Consider the following 24,477-nt stretch of genomic DNA (forward strand, 5'->3'; position numbering starts at 1 on the left):
CTTAAAAATAATATACACAAAATTATAAAGCCAAATAAATATTTAATGTAAAAAAATAGTCCTAGAATAGGGTGGGCTAAGAAGGTTGTTCAATGAGCAATGGCCCAATCCCCCAGTTTGAAACTCTCCAACGCATGACTCCCGTCATCGTGTCAACCCCCTTAAAAAACCACTTTGCACAACATCATCTTTGATATTTACACCATCCCCTTCCCCTCCGCCCTTTTTTTTTTCTCCTAAATATATAAAAATAAAAAAAAAGAAAAAAAACGTACAAACAAATTGTCGTACGTATAAATTTTTTTTATATATAAATCAATTGACTGCAAATCCAGCATTTGTTCATTTTCCTATTTTCTTCTCCGATCCCATCGCCCCTCCGTCGCTCTCTTTCTCTTTCCTTTTTTTTTTTTTTTAACACTTTGGGAATTGAATTTTTGGTTGTGAAATTTAGGGTTAGGGTTTTGAGAGATGGGGCAACAGACGTTGATCTACAGCTTTGTGGCACGTGGCACGGTGATCCTCGCCGAGTACACCGAGTTCACGGGTAATTTCACAAGCATCGCCGCTCAATGTCTCCAGAAGCTGCCTGCTTCCAACAACAAGTTTACCTATAACTGCGATGGCCACACCTTCAATTACCTCGTTGAAAATGGATTCAGTATGTATTTATTTTCGCTCTCTTTTCTAGATTTTTTTTTAAAATTTCTCTTTGCGATTTGCGATCTGGATCTTCGTGTTTTTTGGTTGGTTTGACTTTTTTTTTCAAATTTGAGTGATTTTCGGATTCTTTTATTTTTCGATTGATTATTTAATGATTCAAATATGAATATCGATATGCGATCCTTTTTGCTGTTTAGTTATGATAGGCTTAGTTTTGATTCGCAAGGTTTGTTTTTTGTTTGTTTGGATTTGTTGTTTTCATTTCTGAGCTTTATGTTATGTTCTGTTTGGCCTCCGAGAAAAACGGAGACGAAGGGAAGGAATTTGAGCTTTTGATCGGTGGATTCTATTTTTACAGGGTTCTACGTCGATTTCCTTGATTTTTCACTCGTTTTATTTGTGCATATGCCTGTGCGATTTTTGTTGGTTTATCTGTCTTTGGTGGAATGAATCAATAAAATGGAGCTAAGATAGATTAATTGATATCATTGAATGTGTTCATTAATGTTCATCACGAAGAAAGAAGGTTTTCTCAGTGTGAATATATAGCTTAGGGGTGTTAATGTTTTCTTTTCCTGTTAAAATAGGCAATGGTGTTTCTTTTGGATGTATAAGCATATTTAAGAATCATAATAGTTGTGTTAATGAGGGATATAATATTGTATCTTTTGAGGGTGTTGCTTTCCTTTTTTGTTTTGATAGGCAAATGGAGGTAATATTGGGTGTGGGTGCGTTAATGAGATGAGTCTAAACATTATCAGGTTAATGAAACATCATTTGAAGGGCCACATGCTTTACAATTGGCAAGAAGCATTCTATCTGAAGTATGTTTTATTTTGATTGCCGCTTCTAAGCTTTTTCCTTTTCTCTTTACCTTGGCTAGCCACATTTCATTGATGTTTCCTCTCCCTCTCAAAAGTTAGTGTCTGTGTGGACGCATTCATTCAAGTATGTGTGTGTGCTGTGCATCTGGATTGGCTCCAATGACCATGCCTGCAAATTAGTTCTATGCTGGTGGTGGTGATAGTAGTAGTTACAAATGAATTTTTGATACGTGGAAAGTAAAGAACAACGGTCACTGTCTCATTTATCAATTGCTACTGCCTGTGGCTTTTTAGCTTTTGTGTGGGTGCATGCACTCACAAGTGTGTCTTATTGATGTTGGTTTCAACGCTGCTGATTATATGCATAATGGATTGCCTTCAGAGAGAAAAAGGGAGATATTTTCTTTTCCTTTTTTTAAATAAAGTTGTTTAAATCATAGATCTAGGTGCTGACTTCTGGTGTGAATTTGTTGAATGTGGCTTGAATAGGAAATGAATCAAGAAATGATTGCGTATTTTCATACTCTGTAATCTGTTTTTCATGCTCATTTTGTGAAATACATTTGGTGCTGCAGCCTACTGTGTGGTTGCCGTTGAATCTGCTGGCAGACAAGTTCCAATTGCATTTCTGGAAAGAGTTAAGGAAGACTTCAACAAGAGATATGGAGGGGGGAAGGCTGCAACTGCTACTGCCAATAGCCTGAATAGAGAATTTGGGTATTTAGTACTCTATGCTTCTTTTCATAGATCCATTATTTTACTTCTTGGCAACGTTCTGAGCTCTTTTTACATGCTAGGTCCAAATTGAAGGAGCATATGCAGTTCTGTGTGGACCACCCTGAAGAGATCAGCAAACTTGCCAAAGTGAAGGCTCAAGTTTCTGAAGTTAAGGGTGTTATGATGGAAAACATTGAGAAGGTAATAGGCTGCTGCTGACTCTGTAGCTGTTCTAGATGTAGTTTGAGGTTAAAATATGACAAGATGCACAGCCAGCTTTCGCAATTTGCAAGCATGGCTTATAAAATAGAATGATACTTTCAGATATATTGCTTGTAGCTTGTTGTTTTCTTCGGTTGGTAACATTTGTCTTTGGCCAGGTCCTTGACCGTGGTGAGAAGATTGAGTTGCTGGTGGATAAAACTGAGAACCTTCGCTCACAGGTTAGTCCTATTCAAACTGCATTTCTCATGGCTAACTGAAACAATGACTATTGCATTTTGGCGAAGCTGTTTCCTTATCAAACTTGGTTTTAGTAATTTTTATAATTCTTGTCAATCTAAGTTTCTAATTTAAGTACTTTGTCTTGTATGGTTTCTTTATGCCTCCTATGTTCATGCACTGTGTGATGCATTTAACTTCATATACATAAGATGCATATGACTTGATATTGAATTCCAGGCACAAGATTTTAGGCAGCAAGGAACTAAGATGAGAAGAAAGATGTGGATTCAGAACATGAAGATAAAATTGATTGTTTTGGGTATCATTATTGCCTTGATTCTTATCATTGTGCTGTCAGTCTGCCATGGCTTCAAATGTTAATCTGTCTTGGATTTCCCTCGTACCACCTTTGCTGCCTTTCTGACTGGGATGTCGTGATAGATTGAGTTGCTTTACTTCCTTTTTTTTCAGGTCACATGTTTCTCCCTTTGCTAGCCGTTTAGGATAGGGGGAGGCTTTGTATCTTGGTTGGCTGTATAGAATATAGTTTGAACTTCTTACGGTAGATAAATATTTCTACGAATGATTTCTTCTTTATGTTGTAATGGAGGAATACTTGGATGCCTGCATGTCCTATTTGCCCCTTTGAAATGTTATTAATCTGTCTTCATTTTGTTCTTGTTATGATGTAAATCCTTTTATATGTATATTCTTTTCACTCTCTTTGTGAACCTTTTGGAGGTAAGAGGAGGGTGTAGCTGGTGGTGTAGACAGTGGCTTTTGGTAGTTGGTTCCTTTCAAACTAATGAGATTATCTTTGGTTTTACATTATTCAACTACGTTTTCAAATCAAACTTATTGAATAGCATGTCAAATATAACATTATTATTGCTATAGCAATGAATGTAAGATAGGAGTTAGCATATTTGCTTCATAATGACCCAATTTGAGTTTCTAACCACATGATACGATCTCTTCTCCAATTTAGCTCAAATAGAATTTGAGCTATTTTTGAATTTTTTGTTTTTCCTTTACAATGAAAGATCATAGTCTAAAGATAAGGAAAAGATTGTGCAGATATAACAATAACAACAAACTAAACTTTATATTTCATAATTTTGAGGTCGGTTATATGAAAGGTAAAAAAATAATAATAAATTATGTTAGATCGTAATTTTAAATTTTTTTACATCACTCATTTATATCAACAATATTTTTATATTATTTTAACTCATAATTTTTTATTATTTGTATTTATATATTTCATGATCTATTTTTAGGGGAAGATTGCGTTGGTGTTGGAGTTTAAATTTTAAATCTTTTAGTTGTCACTTTCTAAAAATAATTGTATGATTAAATTTTGAATTGAGAATGTTTTGTCTTTTTCACATTATAAATATAGCTAACTTCTTATTGTTTGATTAGGCTTTGATCTAAGGGCTATAATTTATAAAATCACCATAATTATAGTTCTTGGCTAAGTTTTATGGTAATTAAGATCTTCCCATCCTTACACCCCAAGAATCTTATGAATAATAGTGGTAGCAGAAAAAGAGAAAACCAATGTCCATAGGAAAAGATTATATTTTTATGTAAACCATAGAAACAATACGAACCAGTACTGTCCTGTCCTCATCGTTTGGTACATAATGCGCTGAGATTAGATGCCATAAATGAAAACCTAATGCCTGACACGAACACAGCTTAGTATTTGTATTCTCAATTATATCAAACGCCTAAAGCCACCAACCTTCTGGATCGCCTGATGCCCAAGTTGGCTGGATGTTCGTTGTCTCTCCATTGCTGAAAAACCCAAATAAAACAAAGAAAATTCAACCGCCAGCAATCCTTCAAAACTAGAAGTAATGGATTCACTTATTCATGAACAATCTCTATCTACTTACCATGTATGAAATATGAACTTTCTCATATGTTTGGTGGTATGATATTTAACTATTTAATAATCACAAATAAGAGATTTTTGTGAAGCCGGAGATGAATGCAATTGGTTTGTCAAGATTTTTAAAAAAAGTCATAAATCTTTACATTGATTGTGTATTAAAGTCGATAAATGATTTTATCACTTTCAATTTGTAAAATATTTTTTATAGGATAAAATCGTAAAATTTAATATACCAAAGCAAATAAACTTTATAAGTTCATGCGGACAATAATATAATTCATACAGATACCTTAGAATGTGACTAGGGACGAAAATTCAACCTGACCCCGACGGGACCCGACCCGACCTTATGAGGTTGGTTTTTTTTTTTTTTTGAAATTCGAGATTCGGGTCAGATCGGGTAATGTTAGAAAGCAATCGGGTTCGGGTTTTAAGCAAACCCGACCCAACCCGATATTATATAAAAAATTATTTTTTAATTAATTAATTAATTATATTTATATAATGATTTTTTAATATTTATATTTTTAAAATAATATTTTATATTTAAAAAATAATATTTTATTAATTTCGGGTCGGATCGGATATGGTTTATATAGTATCGGGTTAGGTTCGGGTATGAAAAAAAAAAAAAATCGGGTAGGGTCGAGTTCGAGTTTATTAATGCATAAAGTAGGATCGGATTCGGGGCGAGCAAAACCCGCCCCGAACCCGATCCAATGCCAACCCTAAATGTAACATCTAACAAATTTATGATTCAAATTTTAACACTTTTAATCTCTTTCTCTATCCTTAATTTTTTTTTTTTACGAAAGAGATTTTTGCAATCAATATTTTTTATAAATGAAAATGAAAGACTACTAAGTATTCAAAGTAATCCATTTATAATATGAAAAAGTACAGGTAAAAGCAGTTAACAGATTTTTGAATGTTTTCTTGCTTTCCATAACTACCAAGTTCAGCAGGGCCATCCATCATCCACTGCTGAGTTTGACGGGCGGCCATCCTTCTGAATTTTGTGTTGCTTTCATGAGCTGCTAACCATAGAAATGACACTCCCTTGCACTTCAGCATCCGGATCCATACCAAACTCAGGGTTGTCATGTGATAATCAAATCAGTTTCGCCATTATTTTCTCAATTGCAAGACTCAAATCACAGCTTTTTCCTTCCGATGCAATTCACCATCATCAGTAAACTAATGGTGAAAGGAGCATGCAGAATCCCACATGCACAACGCTCTTCCAAGTAGCTGACACTTTACCCTTTGCATGCCTAGCAAACTGCTTCAGAGTCATAAATTTCGTTTTTAAAAGCTTCATGCCAAAGAGCCTCATCTTATTGTATCAGTCTGCTGTATATTTTGGGTTGGCTAATATAATCAATGGGAAAAAAAATGAAGAAATTTAGTCGAGATACTTTGATCAGAAATCTTTCGAAAGATTGGATTCAAAAAAGCATAGTTTCTTGGACAATTTGACGAATAAAAAACTACTAAAAAAAAAGGGCAAAATTAAAACATATACAGATTAAATATAACAAAATTTTATTCTTGAAGATAATTTTGATCAAGTTATTAATATGGTTTATGATATAAGGAAAAGAATTAAGAAAGGAAAATAAGGTAAGACTAAACAATACTTTTTTAAACTTTCCCAGCTAATAAGCATTTTTTTTTTGTTTGGGATCTTTCAATATCCGAGAATCACTTTAAACTCTTATTAATCTTGAATTGAGTAAGATCACACCCCCTTAAAAAAAATAGAATTTATTATCACTCGAACCAACAAACATTGATAATTAATAAGCTTTTAATTCTTACAAGAGAATAAAAAAATTTATACTTTCATACAATATCTTAATTGAATTATATGTAATAATTAATAAATTCGATTTAATTCTCTATCCATACATGCCAAAATCCTTACAAAAATCTAATTTATTCTACAGTTATTTGGAATTGGATTTGTCAAACAAGGAATAACCATATTAGTGTCTAGTAGTTTCAAATAGAAATCTAAATGGGGCGTAGCCAAGTGGTAAAAACAGTGACTTGGGGAATTCTACTTACTATCTTAAACATCTTTTCACACAAAATATAAAATTTTGCAAGAAAATCAATTGCACTCCTTAAGGAAATGACCGTCCTACTGTCCTATTTCAAACAATGCAATCGACTACTATCCAAGAGCATTCAACTGCTCTTGCTAATTTCATTCCAAATATTATTTTTATACTTCATTTATTAAATACAAATGCAATTTCCATGATTTTATACCTTTGTAGTTCGTAAAAGAAACTCTAAAGCACTTTATAAAACATATATTTTAATAATATATACATCAAAGCCACCAAGCTAACTCAACAAGCAAAGTGAGGTTTCCCAGTCAAATCTTCATAGGATTTTGCTTATTTAGCAGTTCCTTCAAAACTGATAAAACCCAGGTGAAGTATAAATTAAACAACCATAAAATCAACAAGCTAACTGATCTCTGAACGAAGAGATTTCTTCGAAGATAGGAAGCCTCCTTGATCGGTATGGAGTCCATTGGCTCATCAACTGGTCAAGACCTTCTAGGAAAGTATCTTCTAAATTCAACCCTTTGGAAGTTGAAGCTAATGAAATGGGCTGTCGTGACTCAAATTCCTGTAGCAGCTCCTTCACACGGTTTCTTGATTTGGGGTCATTGGATCCTGGAAGTTTATCCTGTATTACTTCCTCGAGAATGGATCGTGCTTCCAAGTAACGTGCTTGTTTGATCAAACACTGGCAAAGGTTGCAAGCCTTGTTGGCATCAGGGTCTATTATCTGAGCTTTACGATAAACTGCTTCTGCTGCTAAATAATTTTCTTGCTGCATGTAGGCCCAACCCAAGTTTCCCTGTATTACAAATTTGTCAGAAATTTTTTCAAAAATCAATACTGTTAACACAAAAGGAACAAAACGAACATTTCTTTGCAACTTTATGCAAGTGAAGTGATCTTAAATTGCTGGCTGAAAAGATCAGAAATGGTGGAAAAAAGAACCAAAGGAAATTAGTGGAAGTAGTACGAAGCATGCAGTTCTATCAAAATCTACAGCAAAAATGCAAAAAGTTATGAACTGATTTTGTTACACAGACAGTACCAAGTATTGATTAAGAGGAAACAAATGCATTATATGACAGATAACTAACTAGAAAAATTTTAGTACCAGAATCCTAGAGCTCTCCTGCTTGATGGTAACTTGGAACTTCTTTCCATGGGACCGTGCTGTCTTGGTAGGCTTCCCATTGAAGGCCTCACCTTGGTAAATCATTCTAAGCTTCTGTTTCAAAAGTTGTATCTGCTCGTCAATTCTTCCACATTTCTGCTAAACCCATTGCAATTAGCATGAAGACTTTATAATCGTACCTATGAAGACGATGAAAGCAGGAAGACAATCCCTACATCTAAAAACCTTAAGAATATATAACAAAACCTTTTCTTGATTTTTTTAATGAGAGCAAGACTTAACAACACACAATTGAAGTGGTTTTTGCAGTTCACCTGACAGAAACAGTATTAGCAAAAAAAATTTATTTCAGGATTTCCTACCTAGTGTTTCGTTATTAATTCTAGCGTCTTGATTGATTCTTGAATATGATTTTAATGTCCTTGAACTCATTTTATATATATAAGGGCACATGTCACGCCAAGCACTCCAAGGCAGTAGGTAGGGTACTTCAATTTCATATTGGATAGGAAAGGAAAGGTCGCTGGCATAAGCATTGGTACTGCACACCCCAATAAGCTGATTTTGGGGAGAGAGCGTAATGGTGATGTGACACACATGTCATGAGTAATTCCCATAATTAGTGCCTCACCTTAGGTGCTTGGCAGCTCCTTACTAATTAGACAGATAAATGCTCAAACATCATCATTATTTCAATAACTCTAGAAAGGAGATCACTGGTTGGAATCCTCTCATGGGCTTATCTAAACATTGTTATATATAAACTCTTTAATACAGCCAATAACCACGTGGACTCGTAATTTCAATGATCAAATTCAAATCCTGACATCATCAGGTAAAAAGTATGGAATATAATGTAATACAGCCTAAGGCTCCAGGTTCAATTTGCATTACCTTATACAAGTCAATGAGGACATTGTCTAGTGATTCCTGAGCTTGCTTGGAGCAGCGGTCCCTAAAAGACTTTATGGCTTCAATAGCTTCTTCAGCTCTATCCTGCTGTTTCATAACCACTGCCATGTCTTTTAGTGCACTGTCTATTCTATCTCCTGCATTTATAGCCTTCCAAAACAAAAGTATGGCCGCTTCTGGATCCTTATCTACTAACTGCAATACATAGGGAAGATAGCCAAATTGAACCACCCAAAAAATTTTCAAAACATGAAAAAGTGATTTTTTACGGTTTTACCTTTCTCTACAGTGTAATAACAGCAATTGATGAACAACAAAAACGAATAGATATAAATTGATAATTATAACAGAAAACGAAAACCCTGCATAGTAAATAACTCCCACAATCAAGGGCTTTTCAGTAATTATAAAAGCCTAAAGAAGAAAGGTTGACTCAAGATATAAATGGATGAACACCAAAACGAATAGATATAAATTGATAAACTAAAAGGTAGATAATTATAACAGAATCTAACGAAAACCCTGCATATTAAATAACTGGCACATTCAAGGGCTTTTCAGTAATTATAAAAAGCCTAAAGAAGGAAGGTTAACCTACGAGGTCTAGGCTGAATTTAACTGCATTAAAGAAACCCCAGATAAGCAAATCAAACTGCCTCCATAAAATGGGGATATACGGCATGCATACGAATAGATATACGTAGATGATATTTATATACCTGAACATGTTTGGCTCGAACGTAAGGGCTGTCCCCAGGAGGAAGCTTGTGAAGGACATGGTAAGGAGGAGAAGGAAGCAGCTCTTGCAGCTGTGTCTCTTTCTCTTTTCTCTGTTTCATTTCTTCCTTATGATTTGAGGAAAAGAAAGGGAAGATTTTGGAGCTGAATTTGACGGAGAATTTTGGAGCTGAATTTGACGGAGTTTTGGTGGTTTCAATGGCGGAAACAGAAGAGGAAAGAGAGAGGGAGCTTACGAGGGAGGCTTTAATAGGATAGAATTATAAAATATTCGCTGGAAATGGTGTGGGGGAAGATGGGATGAACTTGGACGTTATGTTATCCAGGTTCTTTCTGGTTCGGGATTTGCTGCCGCGGTTTTGACGTGTTTGCTTTGCCACGTTTGGGTTTGGAAAACATGACGGCATTTTGTTTCTAGAACTTTTTAATCATTTGGTCTTCAAAGGACGGTTTTGCCCCCTCTGTCCATTTTTTTTTTCTCATTCATTAATTTTTTAATACTATTTGCCACTAATCGGTAGGGGTAAAGAAAAAATTTTGAAGAAATTATAGTACTTGAGTTAGTTTGAATTAATTATTTTAATTTAATTTAAATTAAATGTGAATATTAAATATATATTAAGAACTAATCGAATTTTGAATTTAAAAATAAAAATTAAATTGAATTATATTTTTTATTAATTTTTATATATATTTGAAATTTTTATAAAATTAAAATAATTTTTTATATTAAAATTTATTTAAATATATTAAAATTTTATATAAAATAATATAAAAATAACTTCAAAAATCAATAAATAAAATCAAAATAATAAATTCAATTGAATTTAAATTTGAATTAAATTTTAAAATTTTATAATATTATATATTATTAAAAAATAAATTAAATATGATCCGAATCATTATTATTCTTAATTGATGGTTAAAGTATGTTGTTTACTGCGTTGGAACATTCAATGGATAAAGAAAAATTTTAATATGTTGATATTTATGTCGAGATTAATTGCTATAATTAAAGTTTCAATTGCCAACCATTAGTACTTTAATTTGATTAATCTTTGCTCGAAGCATGAATGATTAGCTTAAATGAAATATTTTAAAAAATATATATAATTTGAATTTAATTGTTTTTGAACAAGATACACTTCTAAGATCGAATGAATATTTTTATTTTGATATTTAAATTTATTAATAATTAAATCTTAATTATGCAAGTTAAAAATTTAACATTCTATTAACAAATAAAACAACAATTATATAAAAGGAGAATTTAATTTTTGCCCCTAATTCTTAAGGAACACACCGAACTCCATTAATTCCACCTCTTTATTTTTCTATTTAAGAAAATGGCTATGATGTGTTTAAAAATTTGTGTTTAAATTTAAAAATTAACGAACCTATATTTTATTTATTTTGACTATAAATGACAATTGATCAAATTAAATTAGGGTGAATTTTTAATCGTATCCCATTTGATTTGATTTTATAAATTTAATATTTAAAATATGATTTGGTTTTATTTGATATTAAAATATTATTTTTATATTTAAATTTAATTTTTATATATTTAAATTCGTAATCATTTTTATTCGATTTAAAGTTAATAAAATATTAAATTTTAATATAAAATATTTTTAAAAATATAAATATAAAATTAAATAAAATTAAATATAAAAATATAAAAATAATATTAAATAAATAATTAAAACTAATATATATATATACAGAATCAAATCAAATTTATATAATATCCAATCTCAACTTTTTTTTAATATTCTATCTAACCCAATTTAAAACTTAATTTTATAAAATTAAATTAAATTAAAATTTATCGAATAAAATTATCATCCTATTTTAGATAAAATTTATGAATTTAATATTTATAAGTTAGAAGGGCAAGGTGTGGGTCCTTGCCACTTTTATCAGTCCAGTTAAAACCCTTCATCTCACAAATCTATCACCGGCCACTCTCCCAGGGCGCCAAGTTATCCGGTGAGGGCAGGTAAAAATTAAAGACTAAAATTGCTATAACATTATAAAAATTTAAAAAAAATTTTTTTTTTTTACATCAAAAAAATAAAGCCCTAATATAAGTTAAAAAAAATTTAAGTCAAAATCAGATCTTTGACTTTTTTTAAATATTTTTAATTATTAAATCAAAAATTTAAAAATATTTTTAAAAAAATTATTTTTTTACGAAACAAACGAAACGGTAGACTTTTTAATCTATGATGCCTCAATCATATCGAAGCCCACTTCGACCTCATAGCCCAATCTATAATACTACTTATGTGATGTCAACTGCTAGACTCTCGCCCACTTTCGACTTGCTTTGCTCTTGAGGTGAGAGAAGCTTTATTGTACTATGATAAGTGTTTTTGGACCGATCTAAATTAGTGTTATAATGTGTTATGAGTTAAAGTTTAACTCAGGTAATCAAAGCTTGAGTTTGGGCTTTGATGTAGATATTCTGGATTATAGCAGCAAAATACTATTCTATTTAATCTGTAATACGTTGAGATCTCAAGAATATTTTGATTTTTTGTTAAATTAGATATATTTTTTAAAATATATGAAGATAAATAAATTATTTAATTTTTTTATATCAAAATAAAATATATTATACTAACAGTTTAAAATAAATGATTAAAAATTACGTATTTAAGATAATTTCAATAAATGATCACTTATCGAACTCGAATTTAAGATTTTTTCATTAAAGAAAATTAATCTTAACCAATTGAATTGATTAATTGAATATTATTATTTTTTGATTTGTCCTAATTGATCAATCTTTGGAACGCTTTTTGATATTTGCTTTGTCTTTGTTTTTCTTCTTAAGTTACTGTGTTACGTGATTATTACTTTTTTCTTGTAAAATTTGTTATTATTATTATTTTTTTGTAAAATTAGTTGATTGAAATGTGTACTATCAAAGTTTATATATCCGGTGATTTTTTTTTATTTAATATAATATTGAAGCATCTTATTTATTTTTTAAAACACTTAACGTGATATTTGTTCTCATTTAACCTTGTGATAGTTTTACCACGGTTGTCATCCTGCTTACTCTTTTTTTGAATGCTTTGTATAGTTAAATTTTATCACTATACCTTATCTAGGAGACCATTTTTTGTTCTTATATTTTATTAAGTTAGGGATGATAACAATTAAGTTCTGATCGAATTTTATTTTATTTTTTTAATATTATATAATATTATAAAATTTAAAAATTTAATTTAAATTTGATTCAAAATTAAATCGAATCAAATTTTATTTGTTCAATTCAATTTATCGATTTTTAATTTTTATATATTATTTTAATATAATTTTTTATATATTTAAATAGATTTTGATAAAAAAATAATTTTATTTTATAAAAATTAAAAATATATATAAAAACTAAAAATATATATAATTTGGTCTGATTCTTTATTTTTATAAATTTTTACATTTGAATCCAAAATTTGATTTAAATATAATATATATATTTAATATTTAAATTTGATTATAATCTAACCAAATTAAATACTATAATTTTGAATAGATTTTTTTATTTTTATTTTACCCCTATATTATTAAGTGGTCAAATTATCACAGCTATTATCCTATCTATTCCTTTTTAGAATATTTGGCATGGTTAGACTTTGCAATCGTGTCTTATTTCAAAACCCTATTAAATATTTAGACTAGCTTACTTTACCTTTCTCGTTAGGATATTTGGAATGAAATTAGATGAGTCAAATGTTAGATTTGATTTTACTTGTTACGTGATCATTATTTTTTTGAAAGATGTAAATAATATATTAATATTTGCATGCTATTTATATTCGATTTGAATAAAACTCAAATTTGACTTAATTATTATCGAGTTGAGCTTAAACTCGAATTCAAATAACTCGATTCATTGATCAAATCAAGTTTAAATATTTTTACACTTGATTCGAGTAGTATACGAGCATAATATTTAAATATATTTTTATTAATAAAATATCTTAAACTTGAATTAGAATTCGAATACAAATGATCAAATTTTTATCGAATATCAAAATTAAACTTATTTTTATATGTTAATTGAGTATAATCGAACGAGCTAAAATAGTTTAATTTTTATCTCAAATTGAGCTTAAGTTAAAAAATTAAAATTCGATCAAATTTAAATCTCAAAATTTGAATCAAATTTGAGTTCGAATTTAATATTATATCGATTCAAAATCAATCGATTAAAGTATACAACATCAATACTTATATACTAATGATTTTTTTATCTATTATGATATTAAAACATTCTACCTACCTTTTTTTAAGAACATTTACCTTGACATGTTTTTAATATGATATTGATAAAATTAATGAAATAAAATATAATTTTAAATAAATTAACATTCTACGTATTTTACTAACATATATGATATATCGATATTTTTGGATAATAATTGTTGATTATTTTTTAAATTAAAAAACCGCAGCCGGTCTCCCTACAAATTATATTCAGACCAAAATAAAAATGTCCATTATTGAATAGACAATAAACAAAAAAAGAAGGAAAAAAAAACGTTTTCCCCACCGAACACTCACCCGCGGGAAAACTAACGGTTAATAATTTAAGACATCATAAAATATTAAAAAATGCCCTTTCCTTGCACCACCTTTTGCCACGTGTCATACCGAAGTCCAGGCCCTCCCTTCCACTTTTTTTTTTTGAAGGCTTTTAATGACTATTTTTCCACTCCAAGTCTTCTGCTTCAGAACTGTCTTTCTCTCTCTCTCTAAAAGTCTTCATTTTTTTGCACTTTTTTCTCTCTCTAGAAAGAAGCGTCGGTTCCGACATGAACGCGGTAGCGCCGCCGCAGCTCGTCTACGGCGGAATCGACCCCGTCCGCTTGTCTTTCCTGCGCTCTAACATAGTCTCTATTCGCACTCGAACGAGACCGGTACGCGCCGTCGCAACCGAACCTAAGCCCAGTCGTAATGTGCCGCCCCAGCCCTCTCCTTCAAACAACAACATCAACGGCTCCTCCAAGCCCCTGTCATCTAAAAAATCCGTTAACGGAGTACGTTCTTATAACTTTAGGAAAAAATAGCTTATTTTTTTTCTGTGAAATGAGATTTGATTTCATTAGGTCAACTTTTGTTTGGTTGCTGAGAAAGTGAAGGAAATGAAAGGAAAATTTAAGTAATGTTTTAGGTTTTTGTATTATTATTAGAAGAGTTTATATTTATTACAAGATTGCCACTACATTGAAATTAACATTTATTAATAAGTAAAACTTTTAATTTATTTTCCAAATAAGGTGCGACAAAAATTCTTATTCTTGAATTTCTGAATTATTATTTTTTGGTTAATGTTTTAGTCTTTGTTTACTAATTGCTTTGATGATAATTGAACAAGCAGAGGATGGGAGAAGTTTCACAGGAAATAAAAAGAGTAAGAGCACAATTGGAAGAAAATGAACAGTTGGCTATACTAATGAGAGGACTTCGTGGCCAAAACTTACGAGATTCACAGTTTGCTGATGACAGCATTCGGCTTCGGTTGGTTGAGGTAAAAATTCAGTTTTTGTAGCATATATATGTATGTCAAGCTTGAATTCTATATTTTTTTTTTTTATTCTTTTAGAGTGATATTTAGTACATGGAAGATCTGATAATTCGTGTATTTGAGTCATGTAAAATATTGAAATTTGTGTACTTGTGTAAAATATTGTAATTTGTGTATTTGTACCGTGTTTTACACGAAAATTACGTGTCACAATTCATGTCAACACGAAAACATGAAATGTGTTTTTTTGGTTTTGTTAAACCCATATATAATTATTGTTAAAGTTTTAAACCGTGTCACCTTGTGACTTTTATTCGTATCGTGTTCATATTTTGTTACCGTGTCTTGTTTTAGATTGCGAGGTGGACAACTCATTTCATTTTTGAAAAGTTGAAAATTTTAAGGGCTTTTGAAAATTTTAATGAACTTAGGGCAGTTATATTGATGCTTTTGAGAAATTTTTGGCAATTATGGTTTCTAGCTATTGAGCTGTTTCTATATTATAGTACATTGTTGGCTGGTCATGGATCAATCTATCTCTGGTTACATAGGTTGATGAAAGCAGTGAGTTCTTACCTTTGGTATATGATCCGGAAAGCATCTCTGTGTACTGGGGAAAACGCCCACGTGCTGTTGCAACTCGTATTATACAGTTACTATCTGTTGCTGGTGGTTTCCTCTCACGTCTGGCTTTGGATATCATAAACAAAAAGGTCAAAGAGGTGAATACTTGATGCCCTACCCCATTTTTTTGGTGTTTTCTTTTGATTTCTGAATATCCCAAGTGCCACAAATTTTTAAAAATGGTTCTGTCTCTCCTTCATGTTCTTTCATTGAAGTATTTGGGCTTCCTGTACCGTGTGTTTCTGTCTGTTCTCATCTAAAATATGCACATCCTTGTTTGATTAATTTTTTTTTCTTGTTCAAATTTGATTATCTCTTTTTAATTTGTTTATTTTTCATTATCAGAATGAAGTTGCTAGAGCTATTGAATTAAGGGAAATTGTTACTTCTTTGGGCCCAGCGTATATAAAACTTGGGCAAGCATTGAGCATTCGACCAGATATACTTTCCCCTGTTGCAATGATTGAGCTGCAAAAGCTTTGTGATAAGGTAAAGTTATCACATAGTCATTCTTCATTCTTTCCCTTTAATGTTATTATATTGAATCAATCATTTCCCTATGCCTCAAAAGTTGCTCAAAAGATATAACTTATCAGGAGTAAGAAATTTAATTTTACATTTGGCATTTGGCACCATTATAATAGAGATAGATAATGTGAGAACACGTCTGCAATTTAGTTCTGATGCCTGTTTTTAGATCTAATGTGCATGTCTTTTGGCCTGGAATATGATCCTTGATTGTTGTCTTATCTTTGGGATGAGCTCCTCTTAAATAGTCTTTTACCGCAGAAATAACTTCAGCAAATGGCATGACTTGTTCCACCTGAATCGTTAACCTTGTTTGATAGATTTCAACGTGACACATGATTTATTTTAGTTTGTTTGAGTATTTCATCAGTAGCAAAACAATAGGTTTTGGAAAATTGGTTTTGATGGAGCAGGGCCTTCTTGATATGTCTCTGCCAACTTTTCATCCTTTATTATACAATTCACAAACTTAAGTTTGTTGGGGGAAAATTACTCTTAAATAATTACATGATAGGGATTTTAATTTGAAAATTTTGTTTTCTCTCCAAAAAGCTGACAATATTCCATAAGGTAGGTATTGCTAATCTTGTTACCATTCATATATTTTTATACTTCTTTAGGGGCAGCGTCGTAAGTGTATTTTTGTAACTGACTTTTGTTTGCTCGTATGCGAAGGTTCCTTCATTTCCAGATGACATAGCAATGGCTCTTATTGAAGAGGAACTTGGTCAGCCATGGCAAGAAATCTACTCTGAACTTTCCTCTTCACCAATAGCTGCTGGTAATCTCAGCTTGAATATATGTTGCACACATATATACATATATACATACATTGATACATTTATATTTATATTATGTAGATAACTTTTAATAGCTTTTACCTGCTATTCCAGATATATATATTTTAAATTGTTGTGGGATATCTATGGCAGCATCTCTTGGACAGGTATATAAGGGATGCCTGAAAGAAAATGGAGATCTGGTGGCTGTCAAGGTGCAGAGGCCTTTTGTTCTTGAGACAGTTACTGTTGATTTATTCATTATAAGGAACTTGGGTCTGGTGCTCCGGAAGTTTCCTCAGGTAATAATATAGCTGTTAGTACTTTGCTATTTGTCAAAACTTTTCTTTCTTATAGAGGGCATCTATATTCTGTAGCTGTATATTTATAATTTGCCATGCTTTACCTACTTGCTTTCCCTTATTCATTCCAGATCTCTATAGATTTGGTTGGATTGGTTGATGAATGGGCTGCTCGATTTTTTGAGGAGCTAGATTATGTTAATGAAGGTGAAAATGGACAACTCTTTTCTGAAATGATGCGAAAGGACCTTCCACAGGTTACTGTTTTCTAAACTTATAGCTGTATCATGTCTGCCGGAATCATTCCTGACTCTGGTGAAACCAGTCTTTATATGTAATCTGGTTAAAAGAAGTTAATTCTTCATGTTGTTGTTAGTTAGTTAGTTAGTTTCTTAAGAATATCTAGAGAAACTAGTGGATTGTCAAATTTCGTTTTCAGGTTGTTATACCAAGGACCTATCAGAAATATACGTCAAGAAAGGTTCTTACTACAGAATGGATCGAAGGAGAAAAGCTATCACAAAGTACAGAAAGTGATGTTGGTGAGCTAGTCAATGTTGGAGTGATATGCTACCTAAAGCAGGTAATGAACTAATTTGGTATGCACATCCTAGTTTACGTCGAATGGAGATATGGTCAAGATATGTTCTCTTTTGAGGAGGGAATTTTTTCAATGTGAAACTTCACTTTCTTGTCAACCTTTTCCTGGTTGCATTTTTTTTATTTTTCACTTTTGAGGTTAATTTTTGCTAAAATGGGATTAGTTGCCTTAAGCAGTTAAATATGTTATGCTTCAACTTGTTGATGATAAGAATGATAATAATGCAGAAGATGGTGGAAGGAAATTCTCTGTATCAGAGTGGCAGTACTGCAAAATATTGTGACATTTGGAAATGTTATTTGTTCTTTCTTTAATTTCAAAAAATGTTAAACACAATTCCATAGATATTTATCCTATGTAATTTTTGCAGTCAAATGATAGTTGTAAAATTCACTTTTGGTTAAGGTAGTCATATTGAAGATAAGAGAAGGAATTCCTTATATATTAAAAAATAATTTTGTGTAAAAGGAGGTTGAATTTAAGTTTCTTTCTTTTTTTCCGTTTGAATATTCAGGAGCTAATATCAAATGGCAAGGTCGCTTGTCTGCATTGTTTGTGCATAACGATCACGAACTATCACTTAAAATATGTCTTCATCTTCCTTTCTGTGCTTGCCAATTGTTTGTGCATGTCTAATTGAAACAAACAGCTGTTGTGAATATTCACCACATAGATCACCGATATGCCAGTGATCTAAGAAGGAAGGAAGCACCGCACATTTCTTTGTTTTAGATATTTTATTGCTCTACATCAGACAAGTTCCTAAGCTTATTATCTAATTTGTGTTACTTATCCCATTTTGATTTCAGTTGCTTGATACTGGGTTTTTCCATGCTGACCCACATCCTGGGAATTTGATCCGCACTCCTGATGGGAAGCTAGCCATTCTTGACTTTGGTAATAATACATTCTAAAGCTTACACTGCAAAAGGTCTTCTTTCAACATGTGTAAAGGCATCACATAGATCGAGCTACTTCTTTTTGATGTAGAACTGTATCCTTATTTAAGTGTTAATCTTGGGTAATGCAGCCATTGCAAGCTGTTATTCCCCTCCCAATTATAAAAGCATTCCCTAGATTAATGACAAAGTGTTTTATGTTTCCCTTCTGTACATGCTTGTACCGGTTGACTCATAAAATGTGTCTTTAACCTAATAAAGAAAGAATAGCAGCTAGTCATCTTCGCTCCAAGCTTGAATAATCAACCAGTGCTTGCTTTCTGAATTACTGCTTAAATTGTAAAGCCCAAAAAGAAAGAGTATCCCGTTACGGGCCGTTGAGAACAAACTTAATCTTTTTGTATGAGCTTCTCATTTTTGGTCTATTTATCAGATCTATCTATTCCTAATGCTTTATTCCTCATTTGATTCGGTCAAATGGAAACTGATATTCATTATTGTGAGTGTTTGAATTTGTGCTCAGTGTTGGCTTCCTTTTGTTTTAAATGCAATTTATTTATGAGTTTCCAAGGATTACTCATCTGAGGACTGAAAGAAAAGCTCTGTACTTCCTGAATGATAGTGGCAATCAAAACCATAAGAATAAGACCAAAATCTCTATAACTGAGCCTTAGTCCAAGTGCCTTTATGTGGACTTGGGGATTTTAGAAGTCATTTGTGTCTGTGTCTAGAGCACAAATGAAGTGTCCTTCTTTTAAGGATACAATTCATTGCCTGATTCATCTATAAACTAATTACTGCTTGTATGAAACAATAGCTTTTTTTGCTCATGAGCAACTGTAACTGGATATGCATTGTTTCCGATGATCTATTTTAATTGGTAAAAAATGATTTACTCTCTATGCAACCTATCAAGGGCAGGACTTTTGGTTCTGCAAGTTGAAGAAAATCCATTTAGCCAACCTCCAATGTAGTTTTGTTGGATTTAGCTGAGTTGAGAGATTGATATATGGTTGTCTTTCAACAATTATTTGGTAGTTCTTTTCATCAATCATTGATATTATGCTGATCATGCATATAAACGCTAAATTTTACTGTGAGAATACTTTCTTTTATTTTTTGAGGCTTTATTTTGTAGATTGTAAAGTTTGCTTGTGATGTAACAGGTCTTGTCACAAAATTAACTGATGATCAGAAGTATGGAATGATTGAAGCAATTGCTCATCTTATTCACAGGGACTATGCAGAAATAGTTAAAGATTTTGTTAAACTTGATTTTATTCCTGTGGGGGTTAATTTGGAACCCATCCTGCCTGTTCTGGCAAAGGTTTTTGATCAGGCACTTGAGGGTGGGGGTGCAAAAAACATCAACTTTCAGGAGCTGGCATCTGATTTGGCACAGATAACATTTGATTATCCATTTAGGATACCTCCTTATTTTGCTCTTATAATTAGGGCAATAGGGGTGTTGGAAGGAATAGCTTTAGTGGGGAATCCTGATTTTGCTATTGTGGATGAGGCGTATCCATATATTGCACAGGTATGAATATTCATTTGTTGCAAATTGTATTTTAAATGAATTTGATTTATCAGTGTAATGATGATGTGAAATATGCCCGGGCCATTGTTATTTTGAATTTCTGATAGCTAAATAGATAACTGTCTAATTCATTAGTTTTATGTTTAGCATATGAATGAGGGCCTAAGAATGCTTCAATGGTAACATTGTTTCTTTATGATGGTCTGGCCTTTGTTATAACAGTATACACTGGCCATTGTTATTTTGAATTTCTGATGGCTAAATAGCTAATTGCCTGATTCATTAGTTTTATGTTTAGTATATGAATGAGGGCCTAAGAATGCTTCTAGGATAACAATGTTTCCTTATGATGATGACCTGGCCATTGTTATTTTGAATTTCTGATGGCTAAATAGCTAATTGCCTGATTCATTTATTTTATGTGTAGTATATGAATGAGGGCCTTACTTATGATGACCTGGCCTTTGTTATAACAATATGCACTAGCCATTGTTATCTTGAATTTATGATGGCTAAATAGCTAATTGCTTGATTCATTAGTTTTATGTTTGGTATATGAATGAGGGCCTAAGAATGCTTCTAGGATAAAAATGTTTCCTCATATATTAAATCAATGCTACTTGTCTTAGAGACTATTATAGAGTTTCATACAGGGTAACAATGTCACCCAAAATGTTATTTGGTCCTCTGGTTGAAATTTTTAAGTATTGGCCGTTTATTTGCTGTTTGACAAATAAGGAAATGAAGAAAGAAGAAGACATTTTGAATTCACTATCTGTTACTGCAAAAACTTGAATTTATCACTTGAACTCTTTTCTTTGAGTTCTGATTGACCAGGTTGTTGTATGTTCATGGTCAATGTCAATGTAATTATTTATGAAAATTTAGTTAGAATACACAATGAAACTTGTTTTAAATTAATGGTTCTAACATACCACAATAACATAATTCTATGCCATTAAGCTTGAAAGTAAGAAAAAAGACAAAGTGAGGGCTACAAATGACAGGGAAGGAGGTGTTGAAAAATTTGCTACCCGGGGACTTTTGGGGACTTGGTTTAAGATGGCTTGAATTGTGTAAAAGAATCCATGTGACTGACCCAAACACCAATGTAATTAGATAGGATCAAGATGGAAGTGTACACAAAGATTCGGACTACTGCTGTTGTGCTTTCTCTTAATAGATGGTCAAATTTTTCCAGAATATAAGTTTATCATGCCCTTATGTTTCTTTCTATGATTAGAGACTCCTCACTGATCAATCCCCACGGCTGAGGGATGCTTTGCGTTACACAATATATGGGAAATCTGGTGTTTTTGATGCTGAAAGATTCATTGATGTCATGCAAGCCTTTGAGAATTTTATTACTGCAGCAAAAAGTGGAGGCGGGGAGAATTTGAGTGGGGATATGGCTGAACTAGGCATTCTACTGAATCAAGAAAATTTTACTTTCCCTAGATTTCTACCAAGTGAATCTCAATCAAAGCAGCCTATTCAAACAAGAGCAGCCTTAGCATTTCTGCTGTCCGAGAAGGGGAACTTTTTCCGAGAATTTCTTCTGGATGAGGTATGTTTACATCTTATATTCAAAAGATATGTTTACATCTTATATTCAAAAGAAAGAGAATGTTATTTGCTGGCTAAAAATAGTGCCACCCTTCCCTATATTAAGGGCAGAGGCATATTCTTTTTCTCTCTTGAATGCTACATCTCTTTTCATCTTAATAGTCCTTAGTATTGTTTTATTGTTATTATCTTGTTAGCAAGAATTTTATCTACATTTTCCATTAGTAAAATCATTTCGAAGTAAGGACCATTTAGTGCCAGTCTTTAGCTGGAAGGTGACAAAATCTGTTGCAATGCAATCCATTCTTTAGTGGCTTTTCTTCCCATTTGAAAACCTCAAAAATTTCCATAATAATTTCGCAAATGATTTATAACTCAAAAGGGTTTTTGGGAGTTTTATTGAGTTGCATCCTTAGAGATAGCACAAGAAAATTTCCCCTCCTAAAACAATTTTAACAAGAAATCTTTAATCCAGAATTAATTTTCCTCTGCTCAAATAGAAGCAGTAATATTTTCTGCTGCAGCTGTATTTCAGAAAATTTGAGCCTTGACCTTTTGAAATCTTTGCCTCCGCAATACAAGGCACATCTATAGATGATGTTTTAAATGAATTTACTAAATAGAATAGACTTTTCATACGGTTGAAGTTGCTTCGCAGGTATTATTTCTTCTAGTTTCAAATAGGTTTACTTTGCCTCCAATCATCTATGCAAAATGTCTACCCTGCCGTCATTTTGTGGCCCACTATTTTTGCCTAAACAGATCTGATCATATCAACCTCCTATATCATGCAACTCATTTCAAAACAAATTCTGCTTGGTTGTAAACTCTTAAGTAGCCAAGATTTATTGTTCTTCAAAGATACGAAAAAATACATATTTTATAAGATCAAAAAAAGAATCATCTTGAGGAGAATAACTTGTCCTATTGAGAAAAGATTATAGTTTCATGTGTGGTTATTTATTGATCAAGTTTACTATGATTTTAACGGCTCTTATACTCTGTCATCACCGTTGATTCTCTTTTCATCATTGCTTTAGTTTTGATCTGTTATAACTTACTAGCAAATTCTTAAAATTCTCTGGAAACAATGGAACAAAGTGTTATTCTATGCATGCTAATAATTTTCTCGTAGATTGTTGTAAGTGTGCTTGTGGCCTTTATGTATGGTATTCTTCTTTCTCTTTTGGTGTGTGGTTATGCTAGACCTTTTCAATGTCCGTACTGATTATCCACTTTTTACATTTGCTCTTTTGAGAATTCTGCTCAATTGAAAGAAAACTTGCACCTTCCTTCTTTTTAGAGTTAGCGATTCATGTATTCATGTCGTATAAAATACAAAAATTTATGTATTTATGTCATGTTTTACACAAAAATTACGTGTTATAATTCATGTTGATACAAAAATATAAAATATATATATTTTTGGTTTTATTGAACTCATATATAATATTTTACTAAAATTTTAAATTGTATTACTTTCGTGTTTATTTTTTCGTATCGTGTTTGTGTCATATCACTGTATCGTGTTTTAAATTATCAGATCTACTTTTCTTTGTGTGAGGTTGGTTAGAATGATGCTCAAATTTGTAACTAATGTTTCTGTGCTGCTGAGCAGATAGTGAAGGGCATTGATGCACTTACTAGGGAACAGTTAGTTCAAATAATGTCTGTGTTGGGAGTCAGAAATGCTGCCCCTGTGTTCAGCATGGTTCCTACAGTTGGACCCTTCAAGCCAGCTGGACTTTTGCCTTCAATAACTGAAGAGGACAAAATTATATTGAATAATGTCCAAAAAATTCTCGAGTTCTTAACAGCCGGCAGTTCATTATCAGCTACTTCAAATCAGGTACTCAAATGTTTGCTCTTTACCTGAAACTTAAACCATTCATGGAAGGAACTTCCATCTTTTTAGTAGGAGTGAAAAAAAATCGAAAAAATAAAAATTTGATTCAAAATCGTGGTTTTTGGTTTGGTTTAGATCGATTTTTTTTTTTATTTGGTTCGAAATAAATTTTGATATTAAATTTATATATTAGGTTTAAATTAAATTTCAGATTAAAAAATAAAAAACAAAAAAAACTAAACCGAATTATATATTTATTAGTTTTTATATATTTTAAATTTTTATAAAATAAAAAATTATTTTATACTTAAATTTATTTAAATATATTAAAAATTATATTAAAATAATATAACAAATCCGAGGATTCGAAATTTCGAATTGAATTGATAAAATTAAATTCGGATTAAGTTAAATTTAATGAAAATTTATTTCGAATTCGAATTGAATTTTAAAAATTTATAATTTTATATATCGTTTAAAAAAATTAAACCGAATTTGATCTTATCCGAATCGTTTTCACTTTTACTTTTTAGTTCATGTATTTTCGTCATATCTCATTAACTGCATTTATTTTGTTCACATAAGCAGGGTGTGAATGTTGCTCAGGCTATCCAAGAGTTGCTTCCAGTGTTGCCAGGCGTATCTGCCAGGGTGCTTCCTGAGGTGCTCAGTCGGCTATCATCTCGGGTATTAGCACGCTTAATTCGAGATACATTTTTATAAACATTTTCGATATACGCCAACTGCTTTCCCCAATTGTGTTTATATTTTGTATAGGGATATAATATATATTAAATGCAATATAATTACGTCTTTCGCATTTCGTTCTGCTCAAT

The 24,477-nt window shown here is 31.7% G+C and overlaps 3 protein-coding genes across 6 annotated transcripts; 2 read left to right on the forward strand and 1 right to left on the reverse strand.

Moving 5' to 3' along the window:
- The first annotated feature begins 340 nt into the window (after positions 1 to 340).
- On the forward strand, positions 341 to 3,332 carry LOC111279944 (putative vesicle-associated membrane protein 726). Of its 4 annotated transcripts, XM_022867017.2 has the most exons (6): positions 341 to 661; positions 2,063 to 2,204; positions 2,285 to 2,405; positions 2,585 to 2,647; positions 2,886 to 2,967; positions 3,120 to 3,332. In XM_022867017.2, exons 1-6 carry the CDS (start codon positions 472 to 474, stop codon positions 3,149 to 3,151), a joined length of 630 nt encoding a protein of 209 aa, XP_022722752.2. In that variant the 5' UTR covers positions 341 to 471; the 3' UTR covers positions 3,152 to 3,332. The 4 variants fall into 4 exon arrangements, with proteins under 4 accessions (XP_022722752.2, XP_022722754.2, XP_089612243.1 ...); XM_022867019.2 differs by lacking the exon at positions 2,886 to 2,967; XM_089756117.1 differs by having other exon boundaries at positions 2,886 to 3,165.
- Positions 3,333 to 6,761: 3,429 nt separating this feature from the next.
- Positions 6,762 to 9,819, reverse strand: LOC111280058 (Tetratricopeptide repeat (TPR)-like superfamily protein). Its single transcript, XM_022867212.2, has 4 exons — positions 9,396 to 9,819; positions 8,659 to 8,871; positions 7,744 to 7,899; positions 6,762 to 7,431 (listed from the first exon to the last, which is right to left on the reverse strand). Exons 1-4 carry the CDS (start codon positions 9,513 to 9,515, stop codon positions 7,024 to 7,026), a joined length of 897 nt encoding a protein of 298 aa, XP_022722947.2. The 5' UTR covers positions 9,516 to 9,819; the 3' UTR covers positions 6,762 to 7,023.
- Positions 9,820 to 14,156: 4,337 nt separating this feature from the next.
- LOC111279945 (Protein kinase superfamily protein) lies at positions 14,157 to 24,463 on the forward strand. The gene is made up of 13 exons (XM_022867021.2): positions 14,157 to 14,468; positions 14,810 to 14,959; positions 15,508 to 15,678; positions 15,926 to 16,069; positions 16,784 to 16,889; positions 17,041 to 17,189; positions 17,321 to 17,446; positions 17,629 to 17,772; positions 18,600 to 18,687; positions 19,856 to 20,229; positions 21,473 to 21,796; positions 23,414 to 23,644; positions 24,230 to 24,463. The coding sequence occupies exons 1-13, from the start codon at positions 14,244 to 14,246 to the stop codon at positions 24,362 to 24,364; spliced, it is 2,367 nt and encodes a 788-aa protein (XP_022722756.2). The 5' UTR covers positions 14,157 to 14,243; the 3' UTR covers positions 24,365 to 24,463.
- Positions 24,464 to 24,477: the final 14 nt, after the last annotated feature.

Source organism: Durio zibethinus, chromosome 27 (genome assembly GCF_047325235.1).
Source record: "Durio zibethinus cultivar Kanyao isolate XHJ-2024 chromosome 27, ASM4732523v1, whole genome shotgun sequence".
NCBI lineage: Eukaryota > Viridiplantae > Streptophyta > Magnoliopsida > Malvales > Malvaceae > Durio > Durio zibethinus.

Excerpts from the sequence above, each read along its gene's own strand:
- LOC111279944 (XM_089756117.1), top strand. The coding sequence starts at position 472 with ATGGGGCAACAGACGTTGATCTACAGCTTTGTGGCACGTGGCACGGTG. Across the intron at positions 662-2,062 it reads CCTCGTTGAAAATGGATTCA|CCTACTGTGTGGTTGCCGTT; the intron begins GTATGTATTTAT and ends TTGGTGCTGCAG. Across the intron at positions 2,406-2,584 it reads TGATGGAAAACATTGAGAAG|GTCCTTGACCGTGGTGAGAA; the intron begins GTAATAGGCTGC and ends GTCTTTGGCCAG.
- LOC111279945 (XM_022867021.2), top strand. The coding sequence starts at position 14,244 with ATGAACGCGGTAGCGCCGCCGCAGCTCGTCTACGGCGGAATCGACCCC. Across the intron at positions 14,469-14,809 it reads CTAAAAAATCCGTTAACGGA|AGGATGGGAGAAGTTTCACA; the intron begins GTACGTTCTTAT and ends TTGAACAAGCAG. Across the intron at positions 20,230-21,472 it reads CGTATCCATATATTGCACAG|AGACTCCTCACTGATCAATC; the intron begins GTATGAATATTC and ends TTCTATGATTAG.
- LOC111280058 (XM_022867212.2), bottom strand. The coding sequence starts at position 9,515 with ATGAAACAGAGAAAAGAGAAAGAGACACAGCTGCAAGAGCTGCTTCCT. Across the intron at positions 8,872-9,395 it reads TTCGAGCCAAACATGTTCAG|TTAGTAGATAAGGATCCAGA; the intron begins GTATATAAATAT and ends TATGTATTGCAG. Across the intron at positions 7,432-7,743 it reads AGGAGAGCTCTAGGATTCTG|GGAAACTTGGGTTGGGCCTA; the intron begins GTACTAAAATTT and ends TTTGTAATACAG.